This window comes from Brachyistius frenatus, unplaced genomic scaffold (genome assembly GCF_029030835.1).
Source record: "Brachyistius frenatus isolate BFR_SWC_R1_liver_20210118 unplaced genomic scaffold, ASM2903083v1 Contig_20, whole genome shotgun sequence".
Classification (NCBI taxonomy): domain Eukaryota; kingdom Metazoa; phylum Chordata; class Actinopteri; family Embiotocidae; genus Brachyistius; species Brachyistius frenatus.
The window spans coordinates 22,226-42,334 of record NW_027210619.1 but is presented as its reverse complement, the minus strand read 5'-3'; the positions used below and the strand labels follow the sequence as shown (position 1 = coordinate 42,334).

The 20,109-nt window shown below is 42.2% G+C and overlaps 1 protein-coding gene across 6 annotated transcripts in view; it reads left to right on the top strand.

Annotated features, from left to right (window-relative positions):
- Window positions 1–19,415, top strand: part of grik5 (glutamate receptor, ionotropic, kainate 5) — a 91,434-nt gene extending 72,019 nt beyond the window's left edge. For 3 of the 6 annotated variants that reach the window (XM_069695574.1, XM_069695573.1, XM_069695575.1), the window contains 10 exons: window positions 1,661–1,768; window positions 3,165–3,368; window positions 4,359–4,472; window positions 5,015–5,124; window positions 5,375–5,548; window positions 7,064–7,229; window positions 8,360–8,585; window positions 11,497–11,625; window positions 13,382–13,548; window positions 14,914–19,415. In XM_069695574.1, the coding sequence (XP_069551675.1) occupies window positions 1,661–1,768; window positions 3,165–3,368; window positions 4,359–4,472; window positions 5,015–5,124; window positions 5,375–5,548; window positions 7,064–7,229; window positions 8,360–8,585; window positions 11,497–11,625; window positions 13,382–13,548; window positions 14,914–15,528 (2,013 nt within the window). In that variant the 3' untranslated portion in view covers window positions 15,529–19,415. Of the gene's footprint in view, window positions 1–1,660; window positions 1,769–3,164; window positions 3,369–4,358; window positions 4,473–5,014; window positions 5,125–5,374; window positions 5,549–7,063; window positions 7,230–8,359; window positions 8,586–11,496; window positions 11,626–13,381; window positions 13,549–14,202; window positions 14,240–14,913 lie in introns of all 6 variants that reach the window. The other 3 variants (XM_069695579.1, XM_069695578.1, XM_069695576.1) reach the window with 3 other exon arrangements.
- Window positions 19,416–20,109: the final 694 nt, after the last annotated feature.

Genomic DNA, 20,109 nt, shown 5'->3' with positions numbered 1-20,109 from the left:
CCCCAGTCTAGCATATAGCACAAAGTGTAGCATATTCTATAGCATATTTATTCACAAAGTGAATTTATGTCTGGTAGTACCGGGCTACTTCAATGCAATTACATCTTCAATTTATACAAAATCCAGTTATTGATATGACTAATTACAACCAAACTTAAATTGAAAACTACCAAAAATATATTTAATGTTATCCTACATATCTTTCCTGAGTGGCAGGTTCTGTAGCCAAACTTGGCGCCTGAGAGTAAGTACTCAATATTGTAAGTTACCCAAAAATGTAATGACAAACTTACAACCTCTGAGGTTTCCTAGAATTAGCCAACATTAGCCACTTGAACTACATTTCCGACTAAGTAAAGCTTTGGCAGCAAAAACTTTGAATGCACTAAAATGAGCAAGAGCCCGTTTTATTGCTTAATTTGTATGTGGAATAATTTGTCATCTTTCTAAAATTGTATTGTGTCATTTAAAATGTTTTGTTCTTCCTTCCTTCCTGTTCATTCGTTTTCCCTTTTGATATATTATTTACAAACCAAAATAAATTAGGTGAGGACAGTTGGACAATGCGTCGAACCAAAATAAAATGTTAGCAGCTCCACTCAATTCTTGAGTGCGGCTATTCTGTCAATGCAGCCGCTTTCTGTAAGCAGTAAAAGTAAAGGTGAGGGAAGACGGACATAAAAATGCAGTTCACCTGCAAGTCAAAGCCAAGATTTAATGAAGCAGAAGTACACACATCACTGCAGATCCAGACTGAGGGAATTGTGTTGCAGTTCATTGACTGGAGGAAACACTTTCTCTTCACCTTGCTTTAATATGTCTTCCCGGGCTCTAACTTTGGCAAATCTGTCTCCAATGTTAACACAAAAGGCCACCTACTAACCATACTTAAAGCTAGGCTTTAACTTAGCCGAGTGTTAGGTTGTGGATCATTAACATTTTAACTTTGCCCACCTCCTTGAACAGCAACGCCTACGCTGTTGGCAGGTGGTGGAGGTTCACAGAGAAAAGATGTCTCTTAAATGTCACAGCAGGATAAAGAGTGTCGCATGAAAGCTGTAATTCTGTCTGAGGAGTCATTACTTCTTCTCTGACCTATTGAAAAATGTACAGTAATATCTCTGTAAGAAATGCCTCCTCGAGCTGCTGTTCCACCCTGTACATTGGTTAGGTCATGATCACAGACTTATGTACCTAAGTGACTTTACTGTCTCCATAAAGTAGAAATATGTGAACTGTTTTTTTTATTCAATTTTAGGAGAGGTGTGAGTAAAGGAAAGAATACATGGAAATGAAAGCCCTAATCATTAATGCTTAGCATTGCCATCTTTGCCATCTTGACACAGCTCATTGCTCTGCTTGTAAACAGCAATTGTTTTTTACAGTTGTGCATAGTACTGCAAGTATGTATGTGGTTCCACTGGGATCAATTAAATTAATGTGCATATACAGTATGTAACAGTATGGATATCAAACACAGCATAAAATATAAAGCATGCAAAGGTGTTTTGCCCTACAGGATTAATGGACTTACTGAACTACTTTATACAGATGCCGTTTAGCCTGCTACAACAGTAAAACAGTTGCAGTGAAGCTTAATTGTGCCTTATTTATCCCACAATAGCCATTGATTTTCTTCACGTTTTCTCCTCCCTGTTAGATCGGGATCTGGTACTCCAACAACACTCTAGCAATGAACTCCACCAGCCTGGATATTAATGTCTCTGAGACGCTGGCAAACAAGACCCTCATTGTCACCACCATACTGGTAAGGTTGCAGTTGAACTCCGAACCGCCACGCTGGTGAGGTCAGAGTTGTTTTTTGTGCCGCTTGGCAGGCTGTGACAGCACCTGCTGTGCTGTGGTCTGTTTCTGCAAATTTTTTCTGTCACTTTAACTGACATAAAAACTGACAGACCACTGAGTACGTTACCGACATTCTATTCCTGGGTCCTCTGACAGTGTCAAAACCACAGTAGTCGTCTCCTGGTTTTCATGTGATTAATGTCATATCAGAAAGTCAATGAATCTCTTCCATGATGCTGCACTATCATCTATGGCAATGGTTCTCAACTGGTGGGTCGTGACACAAAAGTGGTTCACATAGCCATTTTGATATGTGTACTTTAATTTTCAAGTCTACTTTCCATGTCTTTAAAATTGAATATCACCATACTTTCTAGCCTTTCTGGTTTTGACAGACAGAATTGTACCCCACAAGATAAGTTAACTGATTTTGATGTGTAAAAAAAAGTTGGAAATCCCCTTGAAGTACTTTTAATTTGAGGAGAGACTCAGGATGCTTTAGAGAGAGTCACAAAATTGCTCATGACATGCTACAAAAAACCTTGCCGGTATGTTACATATCTTAAAGGAATAGTTTGTTATGTTGGGAAATACACTTATTTGCTTTACTGTGAAGAATTAGATGAGGAAACTGACACAACTGATGTCTGTACTGTAAACATAAAGTGAATGAGTGTAACAGCACAAATACTGCACTGTATGGATGAAACAAGATATAACGTGTTAGTGAGCTGTTGAGGCTCTTTAGGTGGGTTTGATAGAACCTGGCCAGCAGTTTCATCCTGTTTCCAGCATTTTGCTAAGCTATTCTAATTATCTCCAGGTTTTAAAAAGTATGTGAACCTTTGCCTTCAGTGTTAGGTGTGACCCCCTAGTGCAGCAAAAACTGCAACTAAACATTTCTGATATCAGTTTTGCACATCAGCCTGAAGCAATCTTCACTCAAGCACTGCTGTAATTTCTTACCTTGCGAGGCAGTTGGATTTGCAAGATCACATAAGGTCGCAAGGTGACACTATCTATTTTGTCAGGTTTTAAGTTATAGGGACCAATCAGCATCTTATGAGCACCTGCTATCTGCTACAGCCGACAGTGGGAAGCGACTGTTCGTTCAGCAACAACAGCGATCTGGTTGGTTGAAATTAGCCTGTGATACCGATCATAGACAGATGGCTTGTCCAATCAGCTGCCAAGTATTTTTTGAAAGTGCCTGCCGTTTTTTGAACAGTTTCCAAGGACGACCTCTCAGATGGCTCTGTCTAACAAACCATCTGGCGCGTCAGTTTAAATAATCTCTGCTCAAACTGGATATTTGTAGTTATGGATTGAGACTCGTCTTGTGTGTCCCCCGTGTTCAGGAGAACCCATATGTGATGCGTAAAGACAACTACCAAGACTTCCAGGGCAACGACCAGTATGAAGGCTTCTGTGTTGACATGCTGAGGGAGCTGGCAGACATCTTGAAATTCTCCTTCAAGATCAAGCTGGTGGATGATGGGCTGTATGGGGCTCCAGAGCCCAATGGCTCTTGGACTGGCATGGTTGGAGAGCTAATCAACAGGGTGAGTACTCTCCCTCTTCCTCCCCTCTATCGCTCTATCGCTGTTTCACACACGCACACTGAAACACAGAAACATGCACAAATGCTCTAACCAGTGTCTCTACAAACAGAAACTTGCGCCAAACACACAACTATGAACGCACACACCCACCCACTCACACACTTGCGCTGTAGCCCCAAACCACAACTCTGCTGTAACTTCCCATGTCTCAAATTGCCCTCAGAGGGGAGTAAGACTCTTATCTAGGACAAAAGCTGACTTGATAATTCCCCAAAAGAGAGTGGTAGCATTGCCTAAAACTGTCTGCTCCATCTTTTCCTCGCAGTAACGCGCCCCAGTCTTCGCTCGTCCCCCCTCTTTCTGTCTCTGTCCACGCCTAGTGTGCCTCTGACAACCACTCTGGTTGGAGCAGGCTAATGAGAGCCCCTCTCTGCTTAATTACCATACGGTATACTTCAATTACCAGACTGTGGTCCCAGTTATTGGTGCTCCCCCAGCTCTCCACGCTTCCTCTCCCTCCCTGCCCTCCCTACTGGCTGATCACTCAGCTCTAATTAGCGGCCCATGTTCATCAATTAGCTTTTAATGGAAGAGATGGAGAGGAGGCAGAGCGACCAGAGACCTGCAAGGTTTTATGCAGGTGGAAAGACCAGCCACCCAGTGCTTACTTGCAATTAGCCTCATTTGGATGGTGGATAATGCGTGTCTGCGTGCGTGCACGTGTGGGCGTGTGTGTGTGTGTGAGAGAGAACGAGCACATGTCTGTATGATCCTACAAAAGTGTTTCCAGGTGAATAGTCAAACTTTTCATCTTTAATGTGTGAAATCACCATTTTCTACAAACAGTGTGCAGCATCAGTTGCCTTTCTATTTTTGCACAGCTACCTGACTGCTTGTGTTTTTTCTCTCCCTCACTCTCCTTCACTGCCTCTATCTCTCACTCGCCCCCACCACTATCCATCCACCTATCTATCTTTGTCAATCCTCCAGAAAGCGGACCTGGCCGTGGCAGGCTTCACCATCACATCAGAAAGAGAGAAAGTTATCGACTTCTCTAAGCCGTTTATGACCCTGGGGATCAGCATCTTGTACAGAGTTCAACTGGTAAGAGTGTTATCTGAGGCTGGAGGGCACCTGCTGGGCTATACTCTCTACAGATCTTGTGCTGGATTTAATTTTCTTTTGCTTGAACTGTTTTATAGCCAACTGGGTCATACAGAAGACAACAACCTACACTTGTTGAGATGACGCTTAAGGAATCAGACTGTTTGATCTTATCTTTGAAGCTCACGCATAATGTATACTTATAATTTATGTTGCTTAGTAAGTCAGTTCTCTGTAACTGGGTAACAGTGGCAGCTTTACATTACTAATGAGCTTTGGTGTCGAAGCCAAGTATGCTTCAGCAGTAGGCGCTGTGAAATCGAGTGTTTATAGATTGTAGCATTAGCGCATCAAAGCACTGCAGACTCGGTATCAAAGTGCAGTGAAGGACACTGCCCTCCTGTGGTGCAAAGGGGACATTCCCTAACAACCGAGACTTTGACACCTTCTTTTGTTACACAATGTACCTTCCTGTCTGTCCATCAGTCACCGTCTGTCTCTCTGCTTCTCTTTCTTTTCTCTTTTTTTTCCCTCTGCGCCAGGGTCGGAAGCCGGGCTACTTCTCCTTCCTTGATCCCTTCTCTCCCGCTGTCTGGCTCTTCATGTTACTCGCCTACCTGGCTGTCAGCTGTGTGCTCTTCCTGGCTGCAAGGTCAATACATTATGTCACACACCCCGCTGATTGTCCGCAGCTCACACCTGAGCTCTATCGCCATTTATCTTGTCGAACACGAGTCACCTGTCACGTATTGAAATTTTGTACCTTACACAACCTCCCGCAGACAGTTTGACAGCAATCAAATGACTGATTGGCGGTGACTTGAATGATATGACAGAAGTGCATTATCACACTGCAGTTTGTCCTTAAGCGCTGCTTCGCTGCACCTGTGTTTCCCCGCCAGGTTAAGCCCTTACGAGTGGTACAACCCTCACCCGTGTCTGCGAGAGCGCAGAGACATGCTGGAGAACCAGTATACCCTGGGAAACAGCCTGTGGTTCCCTATTGGAGGCTTCATGCAGCAGGGGTCGGAGATAATGCCGAGAGCCTTGTCCACCAGATGTGTTAGTGGGGTTTGGTAAGTTAAACAGCAGATAAGTTGTGTTTGTATGTGTGCGCCAGCCAGTTTATAGTCAGCTTCCACTCAGAAATGGGTTTAGTGTCTGTTCACTTGGATGTTTGACCTTCAAAGATGTGCAAGTTCGACATTAGAAGGCTGTTTTCACATTCCTCTGCTCTTTTTAAATGTGAGGTTTTGATGTTAAGACATCTATAAGCAGGGTTTGTGAGTCTGGAAGCCACTAAAGGAAAAGGACTCAATGAGCTCAAGAAATTTGAACTACTTCATTGATTTTTTTTTTTCTTCCCCTTTTTCTTTTGTAAAATAAACATCAGATACAAATTATTATTCAAGGCAGAGTATTTTTTTATACGTCTTAAAACTGGAGGAGCCCTTTAAACTTTCAAACGGTCGCTCATAATTTAAATGTTGCTATATAATGTTCTAAAACAATTTGCGTGTTGCCATAGTAATAGCATGAATTGTATTTGTGCTCGACAAAAAATGAATGTCGATTGGTAGAAACGGGAAAGATAAAAGATGAAGAAATAAAACAGTAAAGAAAACAGAAAAAACACTTGAATGCATAAAAATGATGAAAACAGATCGATTATGAAGGGGGGGTACCAGAGAGTCTTCACACAACATATGAATATATTAACTGTATTAACCATTATGACAATATATAGTAAACTAATATAGTTAACCAGATTTTAGGGCCTATACTTGCAGAAGCTCAGTTCCCTTTTATATGTAAGATTTAAAGCATATTCCCTGTTTACCTAACTTTTTACAATTTTTGCCTGCATTTTCCCTTAAGGTTTCTTTTTTAAGCACATCTGCTGTGTAAGATAATGACATTTACGTTTTACATTTTCCAGCATATAGCTCACAAGTTTCAGTCCCTGAGCACCAACAGTTTAGGAAAACAATGGAAAAATTGCAAAGCTCTCAGAAATGCTATCCGGATGATACTCCTGTGGCAACAGAGGGACTCTGAGAAAGTGAGTGAGAGAGAAAGAGACAGAGAGAGACGCATGCTGAGAAAGGAATAATAATCGCTAAGGAGATAAAGCGTAGAGGAAGACAGGAACAGCAAATTACACAGAGTTGAGCAAGATAGGGGATGTCATTAAGTATAGTGAGTACACGATGTTCTTCTTGAATAAAGTTGTTGGTATGCAAGAATAATGAGTGTTCCATCTTCAAAGTTATGTGTTGAGTAACCATGATGATGTGTCAGTAAACTTACAATGCATTTTGAATATTGTTTACAGAAGTATCTCGTGCTTTGCAAAACAATGATATAAGATTTTCAGTGTGATAAAATGTCTGGATTTGTCAAGTATTTTCTTTGATGGATCAGTTGGTTATTTAATCTCTGAAAGGTTTCTTATCTGATTTACTGACTATATCATGTTACGTAGGAATTTTGTAATTAATTAATTACGTATTACATACATTGCCACTACTGCAGTACCTGACTTCTCCCCTTTCCTCCCCTTGTTTCCTCCCCTTGTTTCCTCCTCATAGGTGGGCATTCACCCTGATCATCATCTCCTCCTACACGGCCAACCTGGCCGCCTTCCTGACCGTCCAGAGGATGGAGGTTCCCATTGAGTCTCCGGACGACTTGGCCGACCAGACCAACATCGAGTACGGCACCATCCACGGAGGGAGCACCATGACCTTCTTCATGGTACAGCTGCTGTCTGTCTTTGTATTTAGCTTTTGTGAATATATTAAATGTGGGTTCTTGTTAAATGACTCTTTTTGTTTTTGGATATCTTGACTTTCTGAATCGCCTTTATAGCAATTCAGGAAATAGCCTATTCATGGAGCTTTTGTGTGCGTGTGGGATTCAGCGCAGTGTTTCTGTCTTCACTGCTGTAAATTGGGGAATGATTGTCCCCATATTTGCTACACATCTCTTTTGTTTTCTTTATGGCTGTTTGTGTTAAGTGGCTGACTGCCTGTGTTTACTTATGAGACTGCTTCCGGCATCTGTGTTGACATCTGTTTATCATAGTGTGCGTGCGTGTGTTTGGCCTTTTGTGTGTCGGTGTGTTTGCATGTGGGAGTGTGTGTAGGTGAGCATTTAAAAAATGTAATGGTTTATTTGTGTACATGAACGGGAAATGGCCATATGCCCATTTGTGAGTGTGTGTTTGTCATTCTCCAGTGTTTGTCCGTATTGAGGCTACAAGAAAGAGTGGTCTTTGTTTGCCTTTATAAGCCAGTTTCATTGCTACAGTACATTACCCCACTCAATCCACACACACACACACACACACGCACGCACGCACACACACACACACACACACACACACACATTATTACACACAGATGCTGACCTCAATACTCTTTTCTTTTCCTCACATACACGTAGATACAACATGTAATTGTACACTTTAAACACTTAATCCTGTTTTGGTGCTTGCCATATTTTGTTAAGTGCTGAACCACCTCCTGCGTGCTGATTTACCTCCATTTGTAAGAAAGATGATCCATCAGCTACGCTATGAGCTAATAATCTGTCGCCTTGGTTCACCTTGCTTATTTCCCCTCTTCTCTCCTCTCTGCTTTTTCCATCTGTTTGCCATTGATGTGTCACTCTGCCTGTCACTGCTCTCACTGGATTTTCTGTTCGGTCTGTATGTTCCTCACTGTAAATCTAGGATGTATCCCTTTTCCAACTTCCCTCCTTTCCCACCTCCCTCCTCTTTTGCATTCCCATTCCCATCTGTTCAAAGACAAATGATAGTCCATGTTGGGAAGCTCATACAAACACTGACCTGATGTCACTGCTGAATTCCTGTTTCTCTGCAGAACTCCCGGTACCAGACCTACCAGCGAATGTGGAACTACATGAACTCTAAGCAGCCCAGTGTATTTGTAAAAAGCACAGAGGAGGGCATCGCCCGCGTGATCAACTCCAAGTACGCCTTCCTGATGGAGAGCACCATGAACGAGTACCACCGCGGTCTCAACTGTAATCTCACAAAGATCGGAGGCCTACTGGACACCAAGGGCTACGGCATTGGCATGCCACTAGGTAATAATAATAAAATATTATTTTTCATACAAAAGAAACATGATACATCTCTTGTAGACTGTTAATGTAATAACCTAACAATGATTTAAAAACATAAAACACTGTGACTTTCATAAATTGCTGGAAAGTAGCGAAATTAGATCACAATAATTGTCTGAACTGTGACGCACAAGTCCTTCACAGTAACTGAAATATTCTCAGCGTATTAAAGTCTCAACATAAGCCATCACAAGAATCAGTCACTTACTATATTTACTATTGAGAGAGATACAGTATGTTTTCACTCCAGTAGGTTACTTTGATTTTATTACCTTCTGAGCCACCACTGTAATTTCTAAAACGGTGAAATAGAACATAAAAACTCTAACAAATGAAGACAGAAACATTCTAACAAAAATGCAAACAGTTTTAATGAATGAATAATAATGAATTCATGGGTCTTTGACTGGGGAAACAAAAATATTTCTAAAAGAGGCATAAACATGATGTGATTTTCTCCAACTTCAAAGCCGACAGTTCCCTCATGTGACATGTCAGCGATTGGCCTTATCGGGGGATTTAAAGGTCACAAATACAGCTGTCATGTCTCTGATTAGACCTCAAATTAACAGCAGCCCAACCATGAAGCCAGTAGAGATGGAACACACACCCTTTTCTGAGAGCAGCATTTTGCAGGAGGATCAGATGTTGTAGTCATCAAGACAAGTACTTTATGAGTTATGCATGTTTCTCTGAGATCCACTTAAAATTCAATAGGCAAAGAAAACATTGACAGAATAATATGAATGTTATTTAAGATTTAAACAGAGAGTACACAGAGGTTTTGTGTTAATGCAGTGATTTACAACCTTTTGGGTTTTGATTTCTTGATATTAGGCAGCATCTACTCACTGCCTCCTGCCACTGGGTGCATTATGTGTTTGAGCCGTGAGTGTTTCAATCAGAGTGAATCTCTTTCATGTGGATGTTTCATTTCAATCCTTCTCAAGTCTCAGAAATATGAAAACATAGTATTTCACAAATAAAAAATTTAAAAAAAACTATGTGATCGCGCAAAAGAACTTTGCAGGAACTTAGCAATGATTGGTTTGTAGATGGGCGTGCATCAGTTTAGCTGGTAGACTGTTGGAACAGAGAAAAATGAAGGATCAGACTAATTTCGTAGCCAGTATATTATTATTATTATTATTATTATTATTATTATGGCATTACAACCGGCATTTATTTTCCTCTGAAATTAGTTATATATTTTTTTTTTTTTTAAGCTGAGTTTTGTTTTCTTTGTGGAACCAAGCTGCAGTTAAATGCTCTCCCTATGTGCTACTCCAGTTCATTTTTACTTTTTATTTTAATTTTCAAATTGTTTAATTGCGATGATACGCTGCCAGAATTTCCTGTAACTGGTCCGAAAGTCTGAACTACCCAGAAATGGTTTTTCACACTGCAAATCAACTAAACCATTGTTCAGTTTGATCCAGACTGAGACTGCCTCTTTTGGTCAGACCAAAATTTGGTCCCCTGGTCTGGATAGTGGTCAAGGCACGTTTCACACCTGCTATTTTGCTTTGAACCAAACTGAAAAGTCAGAAGATCCGAAGGGTGTAAAATCACCCTTAAACTGTGCAGAATGCTGCTCTTAAAGGACTTTCTGTCTAAACTTTAAGGTCAAGGTTGAGTTTCTCCTGAGAAGCTGGACTCTTGCTTTCCTAAAGTAGTTAAGGGCACAATCATTGGTCCAAGAGCTATTTACAGTTAACAGTGAAGTAGGTCACCTATAGCCCCAGTGACCTCTTTGAGGACTAGAGTGGGTATGAAATCTACCAGAGTGGTGAACAGTTACAGTTTACATGAGCCCTGATTTGGTTGCTGATTTGTGAGATTAGATCTGAAGAATGTCTTGATTGGGTTGATTATTTCGTATGTGGGATTAGTAAATATTTCAACTGGAAGTAACGAACATGCAAGTTAATTGCTTTTCCACACATCACCAGCTGTTTTGAAATTCTTTCTTTTAAGCACATACTGTAGAGGACGTGTGACTGAATCACAGTGATCTGTTTTAATGAACCGGTTGGCCATGGCTAAAGTTTATGGTATTGACCAAGAGTGTGGAGGAGAGGGGGGGAGATTAAGCAGACACAGAGATACAGATGAGGCAGACCACAGGGGTAGAAGAGGTCTTCTGGAAGACCAAAATAAGAGATTCTCCTCATCGAGACATACATGTATGTATAGTACATGTATACATTTCAGACATGTTTATCTGTAGCATCATAAACATAATCACCCAGTAATAACATCAACATTTTTGTACATATGTTGCATAATAGTAACTGAATACGCACTCAACAAAAATATAAACACAATACTTTTGTATTCGCTCCCATTTTTCTGGAGTTAAAATAAATGACCTCCAAGAAAAAAATGCATATTTGTAACCATATGTGAAATTGTGCCTGATACAGTAAAAAACAATTGAAAACTGCACATTTTTGAGTGGGATCTCACTGCAACCAATCCAAGGCAAACCTTTAGTATGGTGTTTAATCAGCGTCTTGATGTGCAATTATTTGCAATTTCTTGGGCACTGACCCTTTAAACCGTCCAGTTCTAGTGTATCTAGTTTGTTACATACACATTTGTATGCTGTGATCAGCAGCTGCACCGCTGTCTCTGTCTAGTTGTAATCTCACTCTTTATCTCCCTCTAATCCTCTCTATACTCACCAGGAGATCACTCGTAGCCATCTCGCGGATGCAATTCATTGTCTTTTACTCCTTGGTCTTCTCTCTTACACTTCCTCATGTCATGCTTTTTTCCTCTCCTCTGAAATAACCCCTCTCTTGTCCAGGCTCTTGTGCTGCACCTTGTCCACCACTTGCTCTTATCCTGCTTTCCTGTCATTTGCCAGGATCTCCGTTCAGAGATGAGATCACACTGGCCATCCTCCAGCTGCAGGAGAATAACAGGCTGGAGATACTGAAGAGGAGGTGGTGGGAGGGAGGCCAATGTCCCAAAGAGGAGGACCACCGTGCCAAGGGTGAGTCGACCGCAGCTGTACGCCTCCTCTCCCTCCATCTTTCTAATGTCCCCAGTAATAGTCTCTTCACTCTGCTAGAGTCCAGCTAATGGCTAATGTCTAACCTAATGTCCTTGTGAAGGGTGCTTAGCTCAGTCTGCTTTCCCAAATGTCTTCTCTTTGTCTCAGGTGCTGTGGAATGCAAATTTTATTGGAGAGAGTGTGTCTGTTTACACTTAGATATTAAATGTGCATGTGTGTGTTTAAAAGTCAGCACTTGTAGGGATGACAAAGATGATGAAATTGTCTCTGGGTTTATACCGCTGCTGTCAGATGAAAATCTCTTTTCAAAATGGTTTTGGTAACAACATACTTCATGCCAGACTTTTCAGTATCGTCAAGCTTCATCTCTACAGTTTATCTCGAACGTTTTCAGTCCCATAATTTTGTTATTCACTCAACCGCTTCAGGCCATTTAGATTTTTTTTTTAAGGCAATTGTAAAAGCACTCAAGCGATTCAGTATTGCACTTACATACGTAAGATTTTTTTTATTTCTTAGTGTGTGTCGAGCTACAAAAATACTGGATCCTGAATGACAGCATTTTTTCTTCGACCCTGCCTGAGTGGCATAAATGTGTTGTCTCCAAGTAAACCCAGAGATTGTTAAAGTCACTCGAGTTGGGGGAAGGCATATTTTTTATGGAGACTTGGATGAAATACCACCCCAATGCGAGATATAAAGTAAGAGCCGGGTTAGCTTAGCTTCTCTTTGCACAAAGGATGGAAACAGACCACCGGTAGTCTGGTAACAAAATGTCGCTATCAGCGCCTCCAAAGTGGACAAAAATGAAAGTGTAAGAACATCAAAGGTTCACTTTTTTCACTGCCTGTAGTAGCTTTCCCAGGTCTCTACTGATTGGCTGGCTTACTGTAGAGCTGTTAGCAGGCAGATATGTCATACGAGTGTAATTCATCTTCAATTTTGCCATCCTAATTGTCTGTACTGTAATTTTACTGGTGGTTTGTCCCATACACACAAAACTTTCTGGAGGAGGGATCCCTCCTTTGTTGCTCCTACTGAGATTTCTTCATTTTTCTCTCTTTGAAAGGGTTGTTTTGAGGAGAGTGTTTTCAGATCTTTATCCTACGTAAGGATCCAGGAATCGTGGGTGTTGTATGTTGTACACATTTTAAGGCTTCTTGAGGTAAATTTATGGTTTGTGATGTTGGGCTGTATAAATACAACTGACTTGACTGTCAGTCTTCTCAGTGTAACTCTTTGCAAGACAGAAAATAGACTTATCTCCCAAATTATTTCTATAAAAGGAGCAGTCTGTAGGATTTAGTGGCATCTAGTGGTGAACTGATCACTGCTCGCTTCACCCTCACTTTCCAAGTGTGTGGGAGAATCTATGATGGCTGTGAAACTCGTGAAAAACCCAAAGCCCCTAATTAGAGCCCGTGTTTGGTTTGTCCGATTTAGCTACTGTAGAAACATTGCGTTGCAACATGGCTTGCGCCGTGCAAACACAATGACTCTTAGTTTCAAGTAATTATACAGTAATGACAACATGATAATGAAAATGATATTCCATTTCTGCCAATAGATCTCTCTAAATCCTACACACCAAATCTTTAACTTCTCCAGAGCCACAGAAGAGATAATAAAACTGTTGCCACTGGCTGTGTGGTGCTCCACATTACTCGTGAAGCTACTTTTACAATAAACAGTTGAGTTTGTGTACTAATGTTTGTTTCCCGGGGCCTGCTCGCAGGGCTGGGCATGGAGAACATCGGGGGCATCTTCGTGGTGCTGATCTGCGGCCTCATTATTGCCGTGTTTGTGGCCATTATGGAGTTTGTGTGGTCGACACGCCGCTCGGCAGATACCGATGAGGTATGCCCCCATACCTGCCCTCGCCGACCCCACAGACACACCCCAGTAGGTTCCCATGGCATCCCGCCAACCCTTTTTGATTATGTTGTATTGTGTGTGTGTGTGTGTGTGTGTGTGTGTGTGTGTGTGTGTGTGTGTGTGTGTGTGTGTGTGTGTGTGTGTGTGTGTGTGTGTGTGTGTGTGCGCGCGCGTGCGTGCGTGCGCGTGCGAGAGTGGATAGATTTTGTTTTCAGCTTTTGCCTCCATTTGTATGTGTTTCTGTGTGCTGTAACATTTGAGGTTCAATGTGTTATGTGCATGGGAGATGAGAGGAATGTTCAAGTATGCGTCTCTGAACTGCTGTTGTGTCCTAAAGTTATACAAGAAATAGAGATTTGATTTGCATGCTCTGCCTGTTTTGATGTCCTTGTGCCCTTTTAGTGTTTGGTGTTTAACAGTATGGCAGCAAGTGTGTGAGCTAAACATAATAGAAAGGATAAGCAATATTGAGAAATGCCAATATTTGCTTGCATAAAGAAGTAGTGTGATCTTATTTCCCTGGCATTAAATGTCATGATGTATCTTCTTTTACATGCCTCACATGTACGCTGGTATTCTTCGTTTCCATTGTTGGATTACTTCTCACCCATCTCACTGTGCGTCTCCCTCTCTCTCTGTCTCGCTCTCAAACACACACACCTCCCGTCATTCGGCCATCAGTGTCTGTTCTCCAATAACGAGTACTGTTTCTGTTTATGTGAGCACACGCCCTTTTATCATGATTTTAATGAGAATGTTTGTCTGTAGTGGAACTGTCGGTGCATTTTGTTCGTCATGTGTGCAGATGACAGTCATCATGCTGTTGGAATGTTGAAAAAGATTGATGTTTGTGTAAGTGTTTCTTAGAGTGTGCGTGTGAGGCTGTGCACAGCTGCTGTACAAATGAGAGCTTTTCTATATATGCACCTGAGGCCTGCCTGTCCGTTCATGTGCCATAATGAAGTGCCCATAAACTAAACAACATTTTGGTGTTCTGTGTGTTTGGATTGTAATAACTCTCTCTGCTCCTTGGATATTCTCCCATCTCTGTCCATCGCCACATCCTTCCCATTACCTCTTCATTTCTGTTTTCAAACTATTTCTCCATTTGTTGATCTCTGTGCCCTCGCTTCTCCTGCAACTTTTTTTGTTTACCATGCCTACTGTGTCTGTTTTTTCTGCCTTGTTGCCGCCTCTTCTTTTTTGTGTTGATTTTTTTTGCTTTTCCTTTCAATTTTCTGGTTTTTCTTCTGCTCTCCTATTTATGTACTGCCTTACCACTGTCTTGTTCTGCTGCCTGCCTACTTTGTGTCTGTGGCACCCCCCTACCTTTGCCTCCTTCCCTTTTCCTTCCCTTCCGTCTTTCCGTCTTTCCTCCCTCTTCGTCTTTAGGTGTCTGTCTGTCAGGAGATGATCACAGAGTTCCGAAACGCCGTCTCCTGTAAAAAGAGCTCCCGTATGCGCCGTCGCCGGCCCCTGAGTAGCTCAGCAGCCTTGCGCCACCCCACCCGCATTGCTCTGGGGGCTCCTCGGCCCCTGCGCCTGGTCCGGGAGATGCGACTCAGCAACGGCAAACTGTACAGTGGCGCTGGTCCCCTGACTGGTGGAGCAGGAGGGACAGGGCCTCCAGATCTGGGCCCTGGGCCCCAACGGATCCTAGATGATCCACTGGGAGCCAACACCACCCCACCTCCACCTGCCCCCACCCCTGTGATGCTGCCCGCCCGCAGCTGCACCCACGTGAGGATCTGCCAGGAGTGCCGAAGGATCCAGAGCCTTAGATCAGGCAGCAGTATAGGATCAACCTCAACAAGAATACCACCCTCATCTGCCCCCCTGCCCCGGCTACCTCCACCCCCACCCCCATCCTCGTCCAACACAGACAGTGAGGGCGGAGGGGGGCCCAGCCCAAGGCGACTACATCACAGCCCGCCACCTCATACCCCTCGACCCATTCCACCTCCACAGAACAGCAACACCACAGACCTACTGGGGGACCAGGACTGAGACCAGAAGCAGTTGGGGGTGTGAGAGGGCTGCGGGGAGCCAGTGATGTGACTGAGGGATGTTTGTGCTGCTTAGAGAAACACTGTTTCCACAGCTGAAAAATCCATCCGAGAACAAACAAGAGGGAAAGAAGGATTGAAACTCGACAAGGTCAGCGGATAGAAAGTGAGTTAACCTTCAAAAGGAGAATAAACATGAAAAACTCTTAATACTTTCTCCAGTTGAGCTCGAGGCCCACAGATACAGAACCGACTGTAAGATGGTGATCAGTTAAGCTTGTCTAATCAGCTGCAAAGAACAGTTCAGTTTGGACAAATCTGAGGAATTGCACATGACCAGACGACAGTTTCCATTGGCGTCCTTGATCCCCTCTCACTTCACCTTTAGACTTGAGCGTGCTGGTTTTCTTCCACAGAAACTTCCCTGGAAGCTAAGTCACCTTTTCGTAAAACAAAGCCTTGCTGGAGGACATACTGTATCTGTATGACATTTAAAAACAGCTTCAAAAGACTTCCAGAGAATTATTTCCTGTTGTTTTTTTCTTTCGTTGTCTTTGTTTTGTTACCATTGTTCTAAGTGGGAATTACAGAGTTAAATACAGACTACATGTGACAATATGGTGGATTATAACATTCAGTACTAAGAAACTTGACAACGGCTATTTGTGCTCAAGAGTTTTGTGTCCCTCCCTGTGCCCCATAGCTGCTTTTTGGTACGGTATCTGGGAAGATAGATGAAACACCTTTAAGGCAACATAATGCAAACAGTAGCAGAGAAAACTGTTGGTCTGCCTTTCTTTACACTGTGTGTGTGTGTGTGTGTGTGTGTGTGTGCGTGTGCGTGTGTGTGTGTGTGTGTGTGTGTGTGTGTGTGTGCGCGCGTGCGTGTGTGCGTAAAATTTGTGCTTCCTGTAAGTCTGTCTCTTACTGCTTAAATTAGGAGAACTGTCCCCAGCAACAGCACCTTACTACCAATGTTAGATAGTCAAGACAGCTACAAAAAAGGGTGAGAGAGAGAGAACAAGCAGAAGGCTTTGAAATGTGAAATTAATGTCCCTCGTTATCCTAGGTAACGCTTGCCAAGCCCTTACTTCTTTTTCACCTCTGTTCACACGGTGTCGACGAGATAGAGAGACCGGGAGACAGAGAGACAAGATAGAGAATAACTGAAAGAAAGGAGATAAAACGAGAGCGAAAAGGACACTACTGAATTTGAATGAGAAATCCCTTGCTGAACTACTTCCATTATTAGATCTGTCCTGATCTGTTAATTCTGGGCATCTTTTAAGGGACTTGTTAATGCGCCAGCGGGCTGTAGCTGCAGCTTCTTCACTCCTCTCTGTTCGGCAGACTAACTTGGCCGTCCACAGTGACGTCTCCTGCCAGAGTGATAGACTCAACACAGCCTTGTCAATACTGTCTCAAGCTTTTGATCGCCTAATTACTCCCCTCGGTGGCTGGGGACTCATTCAGGAGGGGGTTGAACACAGGCAAACATGCTGATAAATAGATTTAGAAGAAATACATGTTTTTCAGTCTGGCTGAGAAGAGAATCTTGTCTCTTTTAATTATGTTGTAAATGTTTACAGTCCTACAGTTGTGTGAATCTCCAACTAAAACAATCCAGAATCTACACTATATAACCAAGGGTGCTTAAGGGAAAGACACTGGTGGATTTACATGTTTTTGCCCTTTTAACTGTGTATGCCTCACATCACTGCTAATGATTTGTCAAAGCATATGCTTATGTTTTAGGCTAATTTCCATTTGCGAAAGCAGCCAAATAACTGTGGCATTCATAGCTGATATATCACAGCAAATATTAAAAGGATAATTATACTTTTCTAATTCTCCTATAAAGAACAAAACCAACAATGAATGGATCTGACACACTGTTAAACTAGAGGATGTGTCTTTTCATGACACTATAGTTTATTTTCGGTCGTTCCCACACACAGAATTGTTTGTTCGAATTTTGACGTTTTGAACTAGAACTACATTCTTGTGCCAGATTTAAAGGTGTGCAGTTTTAATGGTTAGATCATACAGACTGTAGTTCCTTATCCTTCATTATTAGCTGCTCATTCATTTAATTCAACCAAATGCAGTTTAGTTACAATTCTATATTCTTTACTTTAATACAGTTCAAGTAAAAAAAGATCAGTTTTAGGCCTCTAGTAGAGAATGAAACGCAAAACAATTGTTTACATGACAGACACCAGACATGTTTGGCTTGTGAGCATAATTTTCATTAAGGTTAATCATACAAGATAAACTCTGTAAAACAGTTAATGTTATGTTTGTATTACATTTGTAATGTGGACATATCAGTCCCAGAATTACATACAGAATGTTGCGTCATTATCATTTGCTGCATTAGCATTTTCTGCAGGTCATTGACTCATCAGTGTTTATAATTAGCACGATTTCCTAGTCAGTTCTCACATTAATCCCCCTAAAATGATTGACTACTTAATTGAGTAGGGGTGGTTTTATACACACACTTTAGTTGTGGTTGGTGTGCTTCTAGTGTCTGGTTACAACAAATCCTTCTGTTGTTCAAGGAACACTGACATCCATGATTTGAGAATTGGCCAATGCAACATTTTCAATGCAAGATATGACCAGATTTCCCATCACCCTGTTGACAGTATCCATGTTTTCTTATCAGTTGTCTTTTCAGGGCTTTATTTGCTGACAGCAGAGCTTATGAATGTAATGCTTTTCAGCAGCTTATTCTCAATTCTTGGAAGCCACTGGTTCCCTAAAAATGAAATCATTTACTTTTTCTAAAATTTCCTCTTCAATTTGGAATGAAAATGTTTCCTTGTTTCCAAAAAAACTCACCTGTCCTGGGTTTCCTGAAGCTTCCAGATGTTGTTAAATAAGGGGCCTCATGCAGATCTGACCAAAACAGCTGGAGTGCAGCAGTAATACAAAGTGTGTGAGGTAACGTGCAAAACCACCAGTTCACCCGTTACTATCCCTCTGAAAAATTCAACCATTGTTGTCGAGGATAACATTGCACATGTATCGAATTATGCATTTTGCAGTGAAGCAGATTTGTTGATGCGGTCATGCTCCAGGTAATGAATGATAACATTGTTTGCACACATTATGCTGTTTCTCTGAAGGATTGCTGTCAGCAGAAGCAGGCCTGATTTGATGCTTCTCTCTCTCTCTCTCTCTCTCTCTCTCTCTCGCCCTGTTTACTTCTTTTGTGTCCAGAGTGCTAGCAAGGCAACACGAGCCAACCCTTTCCACGAGTCATGACGGTACACACACAAACAAAAACGCAATCATCCACTGCATCTTCATCTCAGACTCCTTTGTTGTCCTAAGTTTGTACCCCCACTGGTTGTTTTTGTTGTTTTCAAATTTGTCTTGTTTGGTTCACATGTGTTCTCCTAACTTGATATGTGACAGGACCACGCAGCCATTAAGTGGCTATCAACAGCTTTAAACCATCAGCTGAAAGCATTTATAAGCTGCAGAGCATTACTGTGGAGACAAGAGGAGGGTGGAAACCCTAAAAAGCCAAAATGTTGCTAGTATGAATCTAAAAGGGAAGGGAGGGTCACAAAACAAATCAAATGGGGTGTCTGAACAGTCGCTCCACAAAACAAAACATTTTTGTTTACTTTTATGTTATTTTCTTTGGTATTTTTTCATATTTCTATACTAGTGCTAAATGGATTATTAAAACTGATGAATATTATGATTAAATTGTTATTATTCCTATTGAAGAGCAGGAGGCTCGTGGGTGAAGGGCGGGGGATGGGAGGTGTTGGGATGAAGGTGCAATGATGTTCTTCAGAGATGTCACCCTGTTGTTCAAACCTATAGACACACAAACTTGTTTTGGAATAAAAAAATATTCAAACAGTCCCACAGTGAGAAGTGTGTTTGCTTTTCAACTGGTAAACATCCTATCACTCATGATCGATATGAGTATTTGGAGGTGGAAGAAGTGCTCTGATACTGGTTCCTAACCTATGGATTGTCCCAAATTGTTTTCTGAAATATTTGAAAACTGAAAGGGGAAATGTGGTGAAATTATACAACACACTCAGTAAGGAGTCACAAGCCAGAAATGTTTTGAGCCAATGGTGTAAGTTTTATTGGCGCTTTGTGTGTTTTAGTAAATCGTGTTTTCCATCCATCCATCCATTTTCTTCCGCTTATCTGGGATCGGGTCGCGGTGGCAGCAGGCCAAGCAAGTTGGCCCAGACTTCCCTCTCCCTCGCAACATATTCCAGCTCATCCGGGGGGGATCCCGAGGCGTTCCCAGGCCAGATGGGATGTATAATCCCTCCAGCTTGTCCCGGGTCTTCCCCGGGGTCTCCTGCCAGTTGGGCGTGCCCGCAAAACCTCCAGTGGGAGGCGCCCAGGAGGCATCCTGATCAGATGCCCGAACCACCACAGCTGGCTCCTTTCGATGCGAAGGAGCAGCGGCTCTACTCCGAGTTCCCTCCTGATGTCCGAGCTCCTTACCCGATCTCTAAGACAGAGCCCGGCCACCCTACGGAGGGAACTCATTTCAGCCGCTTGTAGCCGCGATCTCTTTCTTTCGGTCACGACC